At 29.4% G+C, this 13,055-nt stretch overlaps 3 protein-coding genes across 10 annotated transcripts in view; 1 reads left to right on the top strand and 2 right to left on the bottom strand.

Moving 5' to 3' along the window:
• Positions 1 to 13,055, top strand: part of LOC126687165 (uncharacterized) — a 66,443-nt gene that overhangs the window by 31,201 nt on the left and 22,187 nt on the right. The window lies entirely within an intron of this gene.
• LOC126687167 (uncharacterized) lies at positions 2,849 to 5,016 on the bottom strand. 5 transcript variants are annotated; one of them, XM_050381594.2, is made up of 3 exons: positions 3,908 to 5,016; positions 3,272 to 3,327; positions 2,849 to 3,169 (listed from the first exon to the last, which is right to left on the bottom strand). In XM_050381594.2, the coding sequence occupies exons 1-3, from the start codon at positions 4,238 to 4,240 to the stop codon at positions 3,163 to 3,165; spliced, it is 396 nt and encodes a 131-aa protein (XP_050237551.1). In that variant the 5' UTR covers positions 4,241 to 5,016; the 3' UTR covers positions 2,849 to 3,162. The 5 variants fall into 5 exon arrangements, with proteins under 5 accessions (XP_050237551.1, XP_050237552.1, XP_050237549.1 ...); XM_050381595.2 differs by having other exon boundaries at positions 2,849 to 3,203; positions 3,299 to 3,327; XM_050381592.2 differs by having other exon boundaries at positions 2,849 to 3,203; positions 3,908 to 5,013.
• LOC126687158 (putative protease Do-like 14) lies at positions 6,435 to 12,677 on the bottom strand. Its single transcript, XM_050381573.1, has 12 exons — positions 12,490 to 12,677; positions 11,914 to 11,990; positions 11,669 to 11,812; positions 11,304 to 11,431; positions 10,881 to 11,179; positions 10,688 to 10,748; positions 10,327 to 10,457; positions 8,943 to 9,063; positions 7,845 to 7,937; positions 7,209 to 7,333; positions 6,932 to 6,999; positions 6,435 to 6,643 (listed from the first exon to the last, which is right to left on the bottom strand). Exons 2-11 carry the CDS (start codon positions 11,981 to 11,983, stop codon positions 6,972 to 6,974), a joined length of 1,200 nt encoding a protein of 399 aa, XP_050237530.1. The 5' UTR covers positions 11,984 to 11,990; positions 12,490 to 12,677; the 3' UTR covers positions 6,435 to 6,643; positions 6,932 to 6,971.

Here is a 13,055-nt window from a genome sequence, read left to right as displayed (position 1 = left end):
ATTTACTTTTAATCTACTATAGTTTATTTTTGAAAGTATAAATTATAGAAAAAAAAATTTATATAATAATAAAAAAAATTCATATTAAATTTATAATTATTTATCAAAACAAATACTTTGAGTTAACATTCAGTGAACATTAAATTGATATTGAATTTATATTGAGTTCACATTAAGTTTACTTTGAGTTTATATTGAGTTGATATTGAGTTAATATTAAGTTTATATTCAGTTCACTTATATTAAAATTACTTTCGGTTTATTTTATTTTAATAAAAGCTTAAATATATAATTTACTTTAAAATTACTATTAGTTTATTTGTAATATTATAAATTATTTTTAATAGTATACATAATGAAGTTGACATTAAGTTATCATTGATTTGACATTAAGTCGTCATTGAGTTTATATTGAGTTTTTATTGAGTTTTCGCACACTACGGAGGTCCCACTACCACATATCCGACCACGACCACTAAACCATTATATTTTTCGATTTTAAGAAATATTTTTACTAGTTTTACTTATGTATTAATAAATTGTATAAAATATAAATATATGTATATTTTATTTTTTTATTGTATAAATATTTAATAAATAAATAAATTTAATTAGACTAATTTAATATTAAAGCTAATTTAAGTTGATATTTAGTTGATATTTAATTTGCATTATAAATTAATTTCATTCTAACAAGTTAATCTAAATTTATAATCAATTATATATATATATATATATATATATATATATATATATATATTATAGAGTAAATGATGACAACAATTAGTCTTTGCCTCAATGGCAAAGCACAAGCACTCCCTTATATTAAATTAGACTAATTTAATATTAAAGCTAATTTAAGTTGATATTTAATTTGCATTATAAATTAATTTCATTCTAACAAGTTAATCTAAATTTATAATCAATTATATATATATATATATATATATATATTATAGAGTAAATGATGACAACAATTAGTCTTTGCCTCAATGGCAAAGCACAAGCACTCCCTTATAAGAGGTAAAGGGTTCAAATCCCCTCACCCACAAAAAGGTGTTTTATTTAATTTTTAATTATCTAACTAAAATTGGTCCAATCATTAAAAATGGTTAGACCACAAACCAGCAATGGTCCAACTGCCGTTGACTGCGGTGGTCCGGCCGTTGACTGCGGTGGTCCGCAAGTTGATCGGCGTTGACCGCGGTGGTCCGGCCGTTGACCGGCCAATAATAATCCGACCGGTGGTGGTTCGGTTAGAAGCGGCCCGGTTTATGTAAAATGAGGAGAAATTATTAGATGTAATGGAAACACAATAGGTAAAATACACCATAAGGATAAAATAGTAATCACAACTATTAAAAGGTAGAGATGAAAAGAATCTTTTAAAATTGAGGAATTTTTGCAAAAAAAAAAAGTTGGGTGATTTATACAAACTTTTGAATTTTTTGGTGATTTGGTGTAATTTTCTCAAATAAATACCGTGCAATGCGCGGGCCTAATGCTAGTGTAATTAAGTGAGAAAAATTGACAATTGTATAACTTAACTATAAATAATTAGAGAAATACGCCTGTGATTTTCCATTTAGATATTTATCTTTCCTTTCTTTTTTCTTGCAAAATTAACTTTCATAAATTAGAGATATACGATTAATAGTTGATTAAGGTAACAATTAGCTCTGATCAAAGATTCTCCTAAAATTTCTCTCAACTTTTAATTCACACAAATCTTTCCTAATTAGAAAAATCTTTGATCTAATAAAATCTGCTAATATTCAATTTTCGAAAGTGGGAGATTACAAAGAATTGCATCAAACAACAGAGAAAAAAGCAAGAAATTATGTTAATGCAAAAGTAAAAAAATTCAAAGAATCCAATCAATTGAAGAGAAAAAAGTTGAAGATTCAGTGGAGGTCGCGGTGGTGGGTTTGGATTCTATGATCAAGGTCATTCTTATTTTCAGCTATGTCATCTTCTCCATCTCGTTTTTGTATCATCTATGCCAGCAGTGATGTCATCTTCTCCATCTCGTCGTCGTTCCTCGGAAGTGAAAACGTCGTCATTCTTCCTACCATCAATAGTGGCACCACCAATGGAGGTGGCAGTTGTTCTACTTTAATGATCCTCTTGCTTTCTCATTTTTTTTATGATTTGAAGAGATTGTCTAATTTGATAGTTGTGGATGACTGTGGTTGTCGGCAGTGGTTGATTTTGATGTTGCACTTTTGGTGTTTGAAGAAATGCTTATGAGTGTTTGTATTGTTTCTGGTGTTGGTTAACCAATGGTTAATGTTGGGTAAACTGTTGGTTAACTTGTAATAAATTTTATTTTAAATATATTGATAATAAATTGTTAGTAAATTGTGGTAAACTGAAATTATGTACTTTAAACAAATTGTACTTTTTAAAAAAATTATTAATTATTCTTTTAGTACACCATTAGTGAAATATGAGTAAAGCGCTGATAAACTTATGGTCTATTAATTAGTTATCTAATTGTCAACCAAACGATGACCAACTATAATTGAATATAACTGGTTCATTAGTGTTTCAGAAGTTAACCAACAAAAATTATTAATTTTATTTTTAGTACCCCATTAGTGAATTGTGAGTAAAACGCCGACAAACTTATATTCTATTAATTAGTTACTCAATGGTCAACCAAACGATGACCAACTATATACTGACAGTTCATTAGTGTTTGAGAAGTTAACCAAAAGCTGACCGGATATTATACATACTGACAAGCGATTTATTTACTGGCCACCATTATAATACCAATTATAGAGTTGCTAGTATAGAAGAATATTTAATTCAATAAAATATAATGTAATAGAAAAAAACAAAATTCATCAACACTTTATTATACCAAATAGTAACCAACTGTGTACAAAAAACATTGTGAAATAGTTAACACAAAATTTAACTAATCGAAATTCTCATTATGCTAAAAGACATATAGCTAACAAAATCAAAATATATTGCAATATGTGGAATAATCTTCTCCCGTCTTTTTTCTTGCATTTTTTTGTTTTGGTTCAATCTCCTCGTCAGTGTCAATATTTCTATCAATCTTCATTTGTCTTTATCGATACAACAGAAATTCAAGATGCTCACGATGATTCTCTATGGTATAATCAGCCGAAATTGGTCGGTTCATGATCAAATGCTAAGCAAACGCCAAAACAAATGCACCACAATCACTATGAAAAAAAACACTTACTCAGTTATTGAATAGATTAATATAATAATAAATTTAAAAGAAAATTACCTATCCTTCTGAGTTGGAATATCAGACCCGAACAACAGCAAATGATGCACCAACTGCTACATTTCGATAAGGAAGAGATGTAAGATTAATGTCCGGCCGAACCTTCTCTAACCAGTTGTTAACTTATGGTTAACCAACAAAATAGTTAGATCAATATCATTGACAAACAACAAATCATTTACATAAAAATATGATTAGTATGCAAAATATGTGGTGAACCAGTGGATAACAAATGATTAGAAAATAGAACCAACTATAAACCAGCTGTTAACTTATGGTTAACCAACAAAATAGTTAGATTAATATCATTGACAAGCAATCAAAAAATTGTTTAAACATTATAGACTAATTTTGATTGTTAAAAACATGGTAAACTAAGTACAATCACTTCTGTAGTAAATCATAACAATTGTGACTAGCAAAACAACAATAAATATCACATAACAACTATGAAAAATTATAACTTCGTAGCACCAAGGACAACCAAACTCAAAGATAAACAAATATTATTAACAAATCATTACATACTAAGAAAAAACAAACTCAAACATAAACAAACATCAAAACATGAACTTAAAGATAGTAAAAACGAGTAGAAAACATATAAAAAATACGAAAAAAAAATCAAAAAAATACCTTTATAGAACTAATGGGTTCCGCAACAGCCCTATCCCTACGATTATCAGGGATCTCGAACTCTTCGAAGTCGTTGTCGTCATCTTCACGAACAAGCTTTCTGCGATTCTTCATTGTCGCTGGAATTGCAGCAAAATCGATTTTTCTTTTACTAGAATTCGGATTAGATGTCGATTTATTCAATTTTGTTTGGGAGGGGGGATTTTTTAGAGGCTGACCTAGTTGAAATGAATTCAAATTCTGAAAACTATTGAAATGGGAAGTTTGAATGAAAAGGAAATCAGAGTTTGAATGGAGAAAAGGAAGCCGAGAATCTCGCCACAATAGCGACATGCAAATCTCCCAACGATTACAATCGTATTTTTCTAATTTTAAAAGTATAAAAATTGAAATTAAAAAGGTTAGAAATAGAATAATTGAAGATGAAATAACAAATATCAATTTTGGAACTTCAGAACGTAATTCTCTAATAATTTTGGGCTAAGCCCGTATTACCTCTAAAAAACTCTAATTAAGTTGATAATGATAGCCATAGGTGAAAATTATGTAAATACTCTTTAAGATATGATTACAAAATATTACTACTAAGGAAGACAACATTTTAAAAAAAACTTTCCATTTATGTTATTACCAAAAATATAAATAGAATGAAATGTGATAGCTAATTAGAATGTGCCAAATGTCAAATTATGAAAAACTTATTCAGCTTTATATATATATATATAGGACTTAATGCCTTAAAAAAAAACCCGACCTTTTATCCCTTTCAATTCTACCCCGACGTTGAAAATTTGTCAATTTTACCCTATTTTGCATTTTTCATTTCAATTGTACACTGAAGCATAAAATTGACCTTTATTTATTTGACAAAAGTTCAAAAGAATTCTTTAAAAATGGTCAATTTAATATAAAAAGTTAATCTAATGCAAAAAAAATCAATTTAGTGAATTTTATACTTTAGAGTAGGATTGAAAAGGGATGAAAGGTCAGGTTTTTTTTTAAGACATTATGCCATATATATACACACACAAGTCGACTGCTAATAAGAAGTATTTAATTAACTTTGATAATTTCATAAAAAAATAACTTTGATAATTTTATCGGAAAAGGCTAACTTTGATAAGGTATATCATTATAATTTTAAGTTATTTTAGTAAATTCATGAAAAAATTACTTTTTATATTACTGAAATAGATTCAAAGTTGATTTTACAAAAATTAATCAAAATAAATTAAAAATTAATCATAATGGATAAGTTGTTTTTTTATATTAGTAAAAATGAACTTACAGATAAATATATAAAAAAAATTGAAATTAAAAGATAGGTAGTACATATTTTACTGCTTAAATAAAGTTATTTTTAGAAGGAATTTTAAATGTTGTTTTAATGTTTTTGAAAAACAAAACATTAGTACATTGAATTAATGTAGGTTTTTGGGTAGAAAATAAATGGCATAAAGTAATTATAGCAGTGTACAAACTAAATTTATAGATATAATAACATATTTTAAATAAAATGCAACGACCAGATTAGTAATTTTTTTAAAAAATTTATACAAACTAAAAGAAAAGAGAAAATAATTTTAGCCGAAATGCATATTAGTATTAGCCACTGGGAGTAGGAGCTGATACTCCTGCTGGAGTGTATTAGCCGGAACTTAGAGCAATATAAAAGAAATGGATAAATGAGTGGGAAAGGATTAAATAGGGCTGCAAGGGTACGGGTACCTATATAAAATTTTAATGGGTTATATATGGATATACCTATTTATAACCTCATCCATTTGAACCCACCAATAACCATCCATACCCACCCAAACTCACTCATTTACCATCTCTACCTTCAACTGCTACAAGTTTCCTTTGTTGTATTATACATTAATAATATATAGACGGTTTTAATTGAATCGAACCAAAAATCTCCTTTTTCGGTTCGGTTTCACCAACTATCGGATCTTGTTAAGCAATTCACACAAGAAACTCTAGTGTATTTGTGTGAAGAAGTTTCTCCTGATGTTGTGGATGAAGATCATGTAAATAAAATTCTTACAACAGTTACGGTATAACAGTAATGATGATAGACTTGCTACGGCTCAGAGCACTGTATACTGCTCTAGGCTTTGCTCATGCAATTTTTATCTCCATAAGTGAATATCAGACAAGCAGGTTTTGAATGTTTAATCACGCAAACTTAAGTAGTATTGTCAAAAATTAGGTCATAAAATGCAAGACAACACATTGAGATCTTTAACATAACACAATGCAGTGGAGAAGTGTTTTTTTGCCACACTTTTTAGGCTAAAAAAATCAAAATTGTTTAGCAAAAAAGCCAAGTTTGTTTTTGGGTCTATATTGTTAATATGTATATAATCAACATTGCTAAGTTTGCTTTACACAAACAGCTCTTAAGAAAAGTCCGAGACTAATAATTTGAAACTTTAGTTGAGCAAATGATTACATCTGTTTTTATAAACATCTTTATAAATCTATATATCTACAACCAAACATTGCATGGAGAACTTTAAAATGATAGAATCAATGTTTTCAATAGTTGTATATTAATAAACATATAAATATTTTTGAAAAAATAATATACCACATATAATTAACTATTTTCAATAACCTCCTTACCACCCGCTATCATTCTTCCACTTCTATCAACAATAATAAAACTTCCAAAAACTATCTGAACCTACTACCAAAATGTTTTTCCAGCCTCATATATGACATGCCAATCTACAAAATCACCAAAATGTAGCTATTATTATAAAGAATAACAGTGCACTATTTTTAACATGTAACACAAATAAAAATGTTGGAAGACTTTATAAAATGAATTATGTATCCTAGCCAAACATGGATAGTCTCACTTATACAATAATAGAGGCAATATACATTTACTCTACTTTTTTTTTTAACCTAAGTACATTAACTCTAGTTACCCTCTCAAAAGAAATACACACGCAAGCAAACATCATATTTATAAACAACTATGGAAGTGCAATTAAGTTAAAAACCACAAACCTTATATGTACTCATAATTGACAATGTATCCTCCAGCATTTTACCGTGCATTTTCCCAAAGTGGCCAGCTGACACAACAACATATATAATATTCATAATGAAGTAAAAACCATCATGTCAATATTAAAAAGGAAAAAGAAAAACAAGATATCAAGTGCAACATGAAAGGGTGCACTTCATCTATAAAAAAACCAATAAGTCCAGATGATGTTTATCAAGTCATATTATGGGAAATCTAATTCATTTATGTTTTTTAATTTGGAATAAAAGATTTTACCTATATGATTTATCTGGTGTGGCCTCCTCAACCAACATGCTAAGCTTCAAAGAAGAACCATCACTTGCTCGTAGTACAACCAGCTCTACTGAATCCCCAACTTTATCCCACATAAGTTCAATTAACTGACACCAACATAGGATTAATAAAAAATATGAATAGGCCCGAATGATATTGTGCATCTCAAAGGATTTAAAATGCAATAATGATACAGATTAGAGTTATGGTACTATTTTGAAACAAGGTATAAAAAATTGGTACTATTTTGGCTAATAACCTGTTGTCTGCCCAACACTAGCAGGAATTAGATTATAAATACATAAAAACAAAAATACATTATTCAGATCATATAAGTATGCATTTAGTCAAAGAAGCAATAGCAAACAAAAAGAGTTTACTAACATACACATTAAAAAGTTCCAAATTGGTACTTATTTTCATCAACTGAAAAATAAATAAATCAGAACCACAACCAAAATCATTACTAAATCAATCTGCAAATATACACAAGCATTTGATTTCATTTTTTCAGCAAACACCTCATCCCATTAGCAAACAAACCCTCTCTAATTAAATCTAAAACAAAAAAAATATTGCAGAACTGTAAGTTACTAATGATGATAGAAGACAACATACCTCCAAGAAACCATGCACAGTTTTCCCACCAAACTCGATTATAACATCTTTTGGTCTTATCCCAGCTAGATCAGCAACAGAGCCTGGTATAACCTATTGACAATTCATAGGAGCATCCACAAATCCAATTAGGAAAAAAAAAAAGAAAAAAAAGCCAAGCAGCTCTATGTACTAAAAACCATTTCATACACACTACTAATGTGGTGGATGCTTTTTGACTCTGCTATATGGGAGTATCCATCAATCAACCAATCCAAATGAATGAATGGCGGATATAGAAACAATAGTCAACAAAAAGGGGGTACAAATAACATTACCATTAACATGCAATTCTTTTAACATGCCAGGATACATCCAAAATTATATAGTACATCATCAACGGTACAAATTCCTCTTTGGGTAATAGATAAAGCTAATATCGTAACACCATAAGATCCTAATGAAATTTAGCAGTGAAAATCTCCATCTTGCATTCTATGACAAAAAAACAGGGTATGTGCATGTTTATTTGTGTTTAAACATGTTCCCATTCATTTATTAGGGATTACTTATAACGTTTTTATTTATTTTATGCATACATTGCATAGATGTGACTAAGGTTATGTAACGGTCGGTTTGGTTTAGTTCAGTTTGGAATCGGCCAAAACCGACCAATCGATGTTTGTTAAATTTTCAAATCGAACCGAATCAAACATTATGGGAAGCTTACATCAAACCGAACCAAAAAGTTTGATTTAGTTTAGTTAAAAAAATAAATTATTATATATCTGATTCTATAATTAATTTAAACATTTAAAATTAAAATCTAATAATTTTTCATATATGATTATTAACATATATATCAACTATATGAAACTTATTAACTTATATATCAAGTATAATTAAAAAATAAAAACTACAATGTATAAATGTGTGTATTTCTATTAATTCTTTAATTTTCTTGTCCAACCCTAAATGAGACCCTTAGAAAACATCTTGAAACTAGGCCTAAGGTACTTCGAAGTAACAAGCTTTATACTTTTTACAACCACTAATCAAGGAAAATTGAATTACGCAACAAAACCAAAGTTTATTTAACAAAAGCAAGAAATAACAAACCTCTTCAACGATTACGCCCTTACAGATGTTGGGGAACTTTTGAATGATCTCCTCCATAACATAGAGTTTGGCAGCATATAGGTTGGTCAATTCAATTCCAAGATATGGCTGACGAGTTATCCTGAGCCAAAACATTGAAAATTGCACAAGAATGGTTACACAATATACATAAAACTAAATCTTCTTTAGAACCTCCAAAGCTCTTCGTCGATTGTTTTTTATGACTATATGTAAAAGCAACGCAAGAATTGCATTACCAAGCACAGACATTCACAATTTGAACAAGTCTCACATCTAGAATTCAGATTATAAGTGAAGTTGCTTAATATTTTGCAACATCATAGCACAAAAAAAAAATCACTAAATTATATGATGAAGACATGCCAATTGACGTGAAAACTATAAAATATATTTACTTATGTAAACTACTTTTAATAATTTTCTAAGAATCTTATAAAGAATTAAGAATGATTTATAAGAGCATTTTGTTGTAGGCTACTAATCTACTCCACTTTCCCCCTCTCTTATGTATTTAGCACTTATAAAACAATATAAACTTACAAATAGCAAAGATCGCAGTTACTTCAAACAACAAATTAAGATAAGTTAGACAACTCGTATGATAATACTGCAGTGAATAACATACAAGATAAAAAACTAATGTTGTTTCAGGGCACTTAAGTTGACTTGACGAGTGTAACACATAATACTGATGAAACTTCTGATTTCAGAAGCCAAAATCTCTCTATAAAACATAAAAATAATAAGGTTTTCCTGGTTTAACGGGCTTACATGAGAATATTTTTAATAGATGTTAAAAGAAAAATATATCTCCAAGCAAACTTATAAGGAAGATAAATGAAAAAAACTTTGATATTCATAAATAAATGTGTTGTTGTGATGACACTAGTATAGAAGGGAAAAATGGATAGTCTAGGTAACAGAATCGCAAACCATTCACATACCGAATAGATGAAGTAAGACTTTTGTTTACAGCTCATATATAACATGGATGAAGAGTTCTAAATTTTGCTATCAAAACTGAATTTCAGCTGGCCACAACAAAGCAGCTTGTCCATTTATGAATAAACCCTAAATACTAGAATTTTGAGAAGTACAGTTCCTCCTTAACCCTTGAGAGGTCAAATTATAAAAGTAAAGAATTTTACACCATAAATAAAGTCCAACTTGAAAATCATATGCTTCATCCGACCATAATACATGTCAACAAATTTTTGAAGTACCTTGAAAGAAAAGAACTACGCAACCATAATGGATGCATACATAGACAAAGAAATTAACAAATCAAGTCGAACATAACAGAAAAGTATAACCATTCTTTAAAAAAAGTTCACTAAACCATATTATCATGTAGGATACTTACCCATTTGTCTTGTATTGGTTCCACCACTTAGACACAACATTGATAGGCAAAAAAGGAGTACAAGAGCAATTATAAAAGCAGATTCCAACGACTTCTCCGTTATAGTTGATAAGTGGCCCTCCAATACCACACTACAAAGAAGAAAAAATACCCAAAATCTATCACATTCTCAATATTACATAATATTAGAATGTAAGTTATGCAAAGAAATTCATCCACCATATTCAGAACAAATTGATGAAATGATGTAGGGGAATCAATGGTTCAGTAAATAAATACAGTAATAAACCGGAAAGGACAAAGAGAACTATATTATTACGAAAAAATACAATTGATAATGGAAACATGGTAAGAAGGATACTCTAGAGATATTGCAAGACGCCCTAAAAAGCTCCTTGCAGTCATAATCACAGCGACCAAGACTGAAACAAAAAGGAAAAAAGAAAATAAGAGTAAACCCAATATTGACCAATATAAATTATTTAATCCACATTAAAATAAAACCTTGGATAATATACTCTGTATAAGTGTAGAATATGCTAAGATTGCTTTACCAAAATTCACCAGGAGCAATCATGATGTCATAAGGCTTCACGAAATAACGTCCAATGGCAAAAAGTCTATCTCCAGGAAGAAGATTATAAGAATTTGAATGTGGCCGAAGCTGAAATGTTTTTTCTTCAGGGAAATGAAGCTGACTTGAATCAATCGTTATGGAATCATCTAAGTGTCTCATTGATGCAGTTGGTAGATGAGCATTTGATTGAATTCTTATGGCAGCAATGTTATAATGAGGATTAAATGTTAAGACTTCACCATGAAACGATCTCCCATCTTTAAGGTACACCAAAACCTATAAGTAAAATATTTATAAAAACAACGCATCATACATCTCAAACAACAAGCATTTGAGTCACAATAAGTAAGACACTCTTTGAAACAAGATAATGAAAAAAGTTAAATTCGAATAGACAGACCTTAATATTATCCGGAGTTAAAGTTTTAGTGGGAGGACACGTAATGAGATTAGCAGAAGTTAGAATAACACTGCTCACATCATCACTTTCAATAATAGTTCCAGAACTCTGATATAGCATCTCTTCACCTTTAAAAATCAAGGTAGCACAAAAAAAATTCAGTCAAAGAGTTCATATTAAAAACATCAAAATGAAATCAGGTAAAAGAATGGATAAAAAAATAGCAAAAATTAAATCAAAACACACATCCATATGCATATAAATAAGATTAAAGACATTAAGTAGCATGTGAAAATAAACCAAGCAACACAACCATAACAACAGCAACGCAAACAATCATTAAAATTATGTATATACCATTATACCTATATAAGCAACAAGAGAAACAACGAATGGAGCAGCTTTCAATGCAGCTCTTTTGGTGTAAATATCCAAGTGTTGGTTTTCATTGTATGCAGCAAACTTGTATTGCTTCAAAGTATGCTTCATGCAATCCCACTCTTCAGGAGCTAAAAATATACATAAAAAACACAACAAAATACCAACATACTTTAGTGCACATACATATATGTATATCGGAAAGAAAAATAAAAAAACTAAGGAAACACACTGTAAGGTACTATCTTCTCTTCGCGTCGCCATGGACTGGGATCATCTTGATCCGCCTTTCTTTTGAGCATAATTTACCTATAATAGATACAAAACATGATACAGCTTCAAATTCATACATCCCAACGAACCCTAACTCTAAGACAAAAATAGCATCTTTGACACTAAATATAAATTAAAATCTCAAATTGTAATTTGAGAACATATTTAGTAAGAAAACCCCAAAGGCACCTAGAACATTTAGGCAGCAGAATGGTCCTGTTCTTGTCTAGATTTTCTATAATGGTAAACAAATAATTAAGAGCTAAATACTTTTTTGAAACAATCTCAACTCAAGCGTAAGAGACATGCACTTATTTATTCTTTTTTTTTAAATTAAAATCATTATCTCTAGTGAAATATCATCATATTCTCACAATAAAATATTTAAGCTATTAACAATTCTTCAAAGAACTGGTGTGCAATGATAATACAAATAGATTAAAAGTTACGTAAAGAGAAGTTAATAAAAATAGCAACAGTTCTTCAAAGAGTAAAAAACGAGGATTGACAAGATGAACTTCTAAACAAAACTCACCAGAATTTCTCCAATGGAACGACCTGATTCGAAAATTTCAAATCGACGGTGATGCCCACACCACCGACCAAGATTAGCTGCCCCAACAGAAGGCTACTCAGCCACCGGTAAAGCGACCTCTGATGAGCAACCAAAACAGAAAAAGCGGGTAAAAGAGAGATTTGCAGTAATTAGGGCTCTTACTTTTTCAAAAACAAATTATACTATACATGATTTTCAAATCAAAACTACGCAAATGGTAAACGACATGACTAATAATATTTCACTTGCTGCCGTTTTCATTTAGATGTCGTCGCTTGGATCAAAAAGTCAACAAAACACAACAATCGATAATTATTGTGCCATTCAGCAAAATACGTGTCTTATTCCATAAGATTCTCTGATTTGAAGTAATGCTAGCCTTATATGTCAAGATAAAATAGAAAAATAATTTTTTTTATCCTTATATATATTATGAGTTACATTTCAATCCCTATCTTTATTTTTCATGATTTAGTTATTTTACAAAAATCAATTTGTTTAATAATAACATCTTATAATTTATAATTAAAATAAATATATTTTAT

The sequence above is a fragment of the Mercurialis annua genome, linkage group LG6 (assembly GCF_937616625.2).
Source record: "Mercurialis annua linkage group LG6, ddMerAnnu1.2, whole genome shotgun sequence".
Classification (NCBI taxonomy): Eukaryota; Viridiplantae; Streptophyta; class Magnoliopsida; order Malpighiales; family Euphorbiaceae; genus Mercurialis; species Mercurialis annua.
Note: the sequence above shows the minus strand (reverse complement) of the source record. Positions and strands in the feature narration are given on the sequence as shown.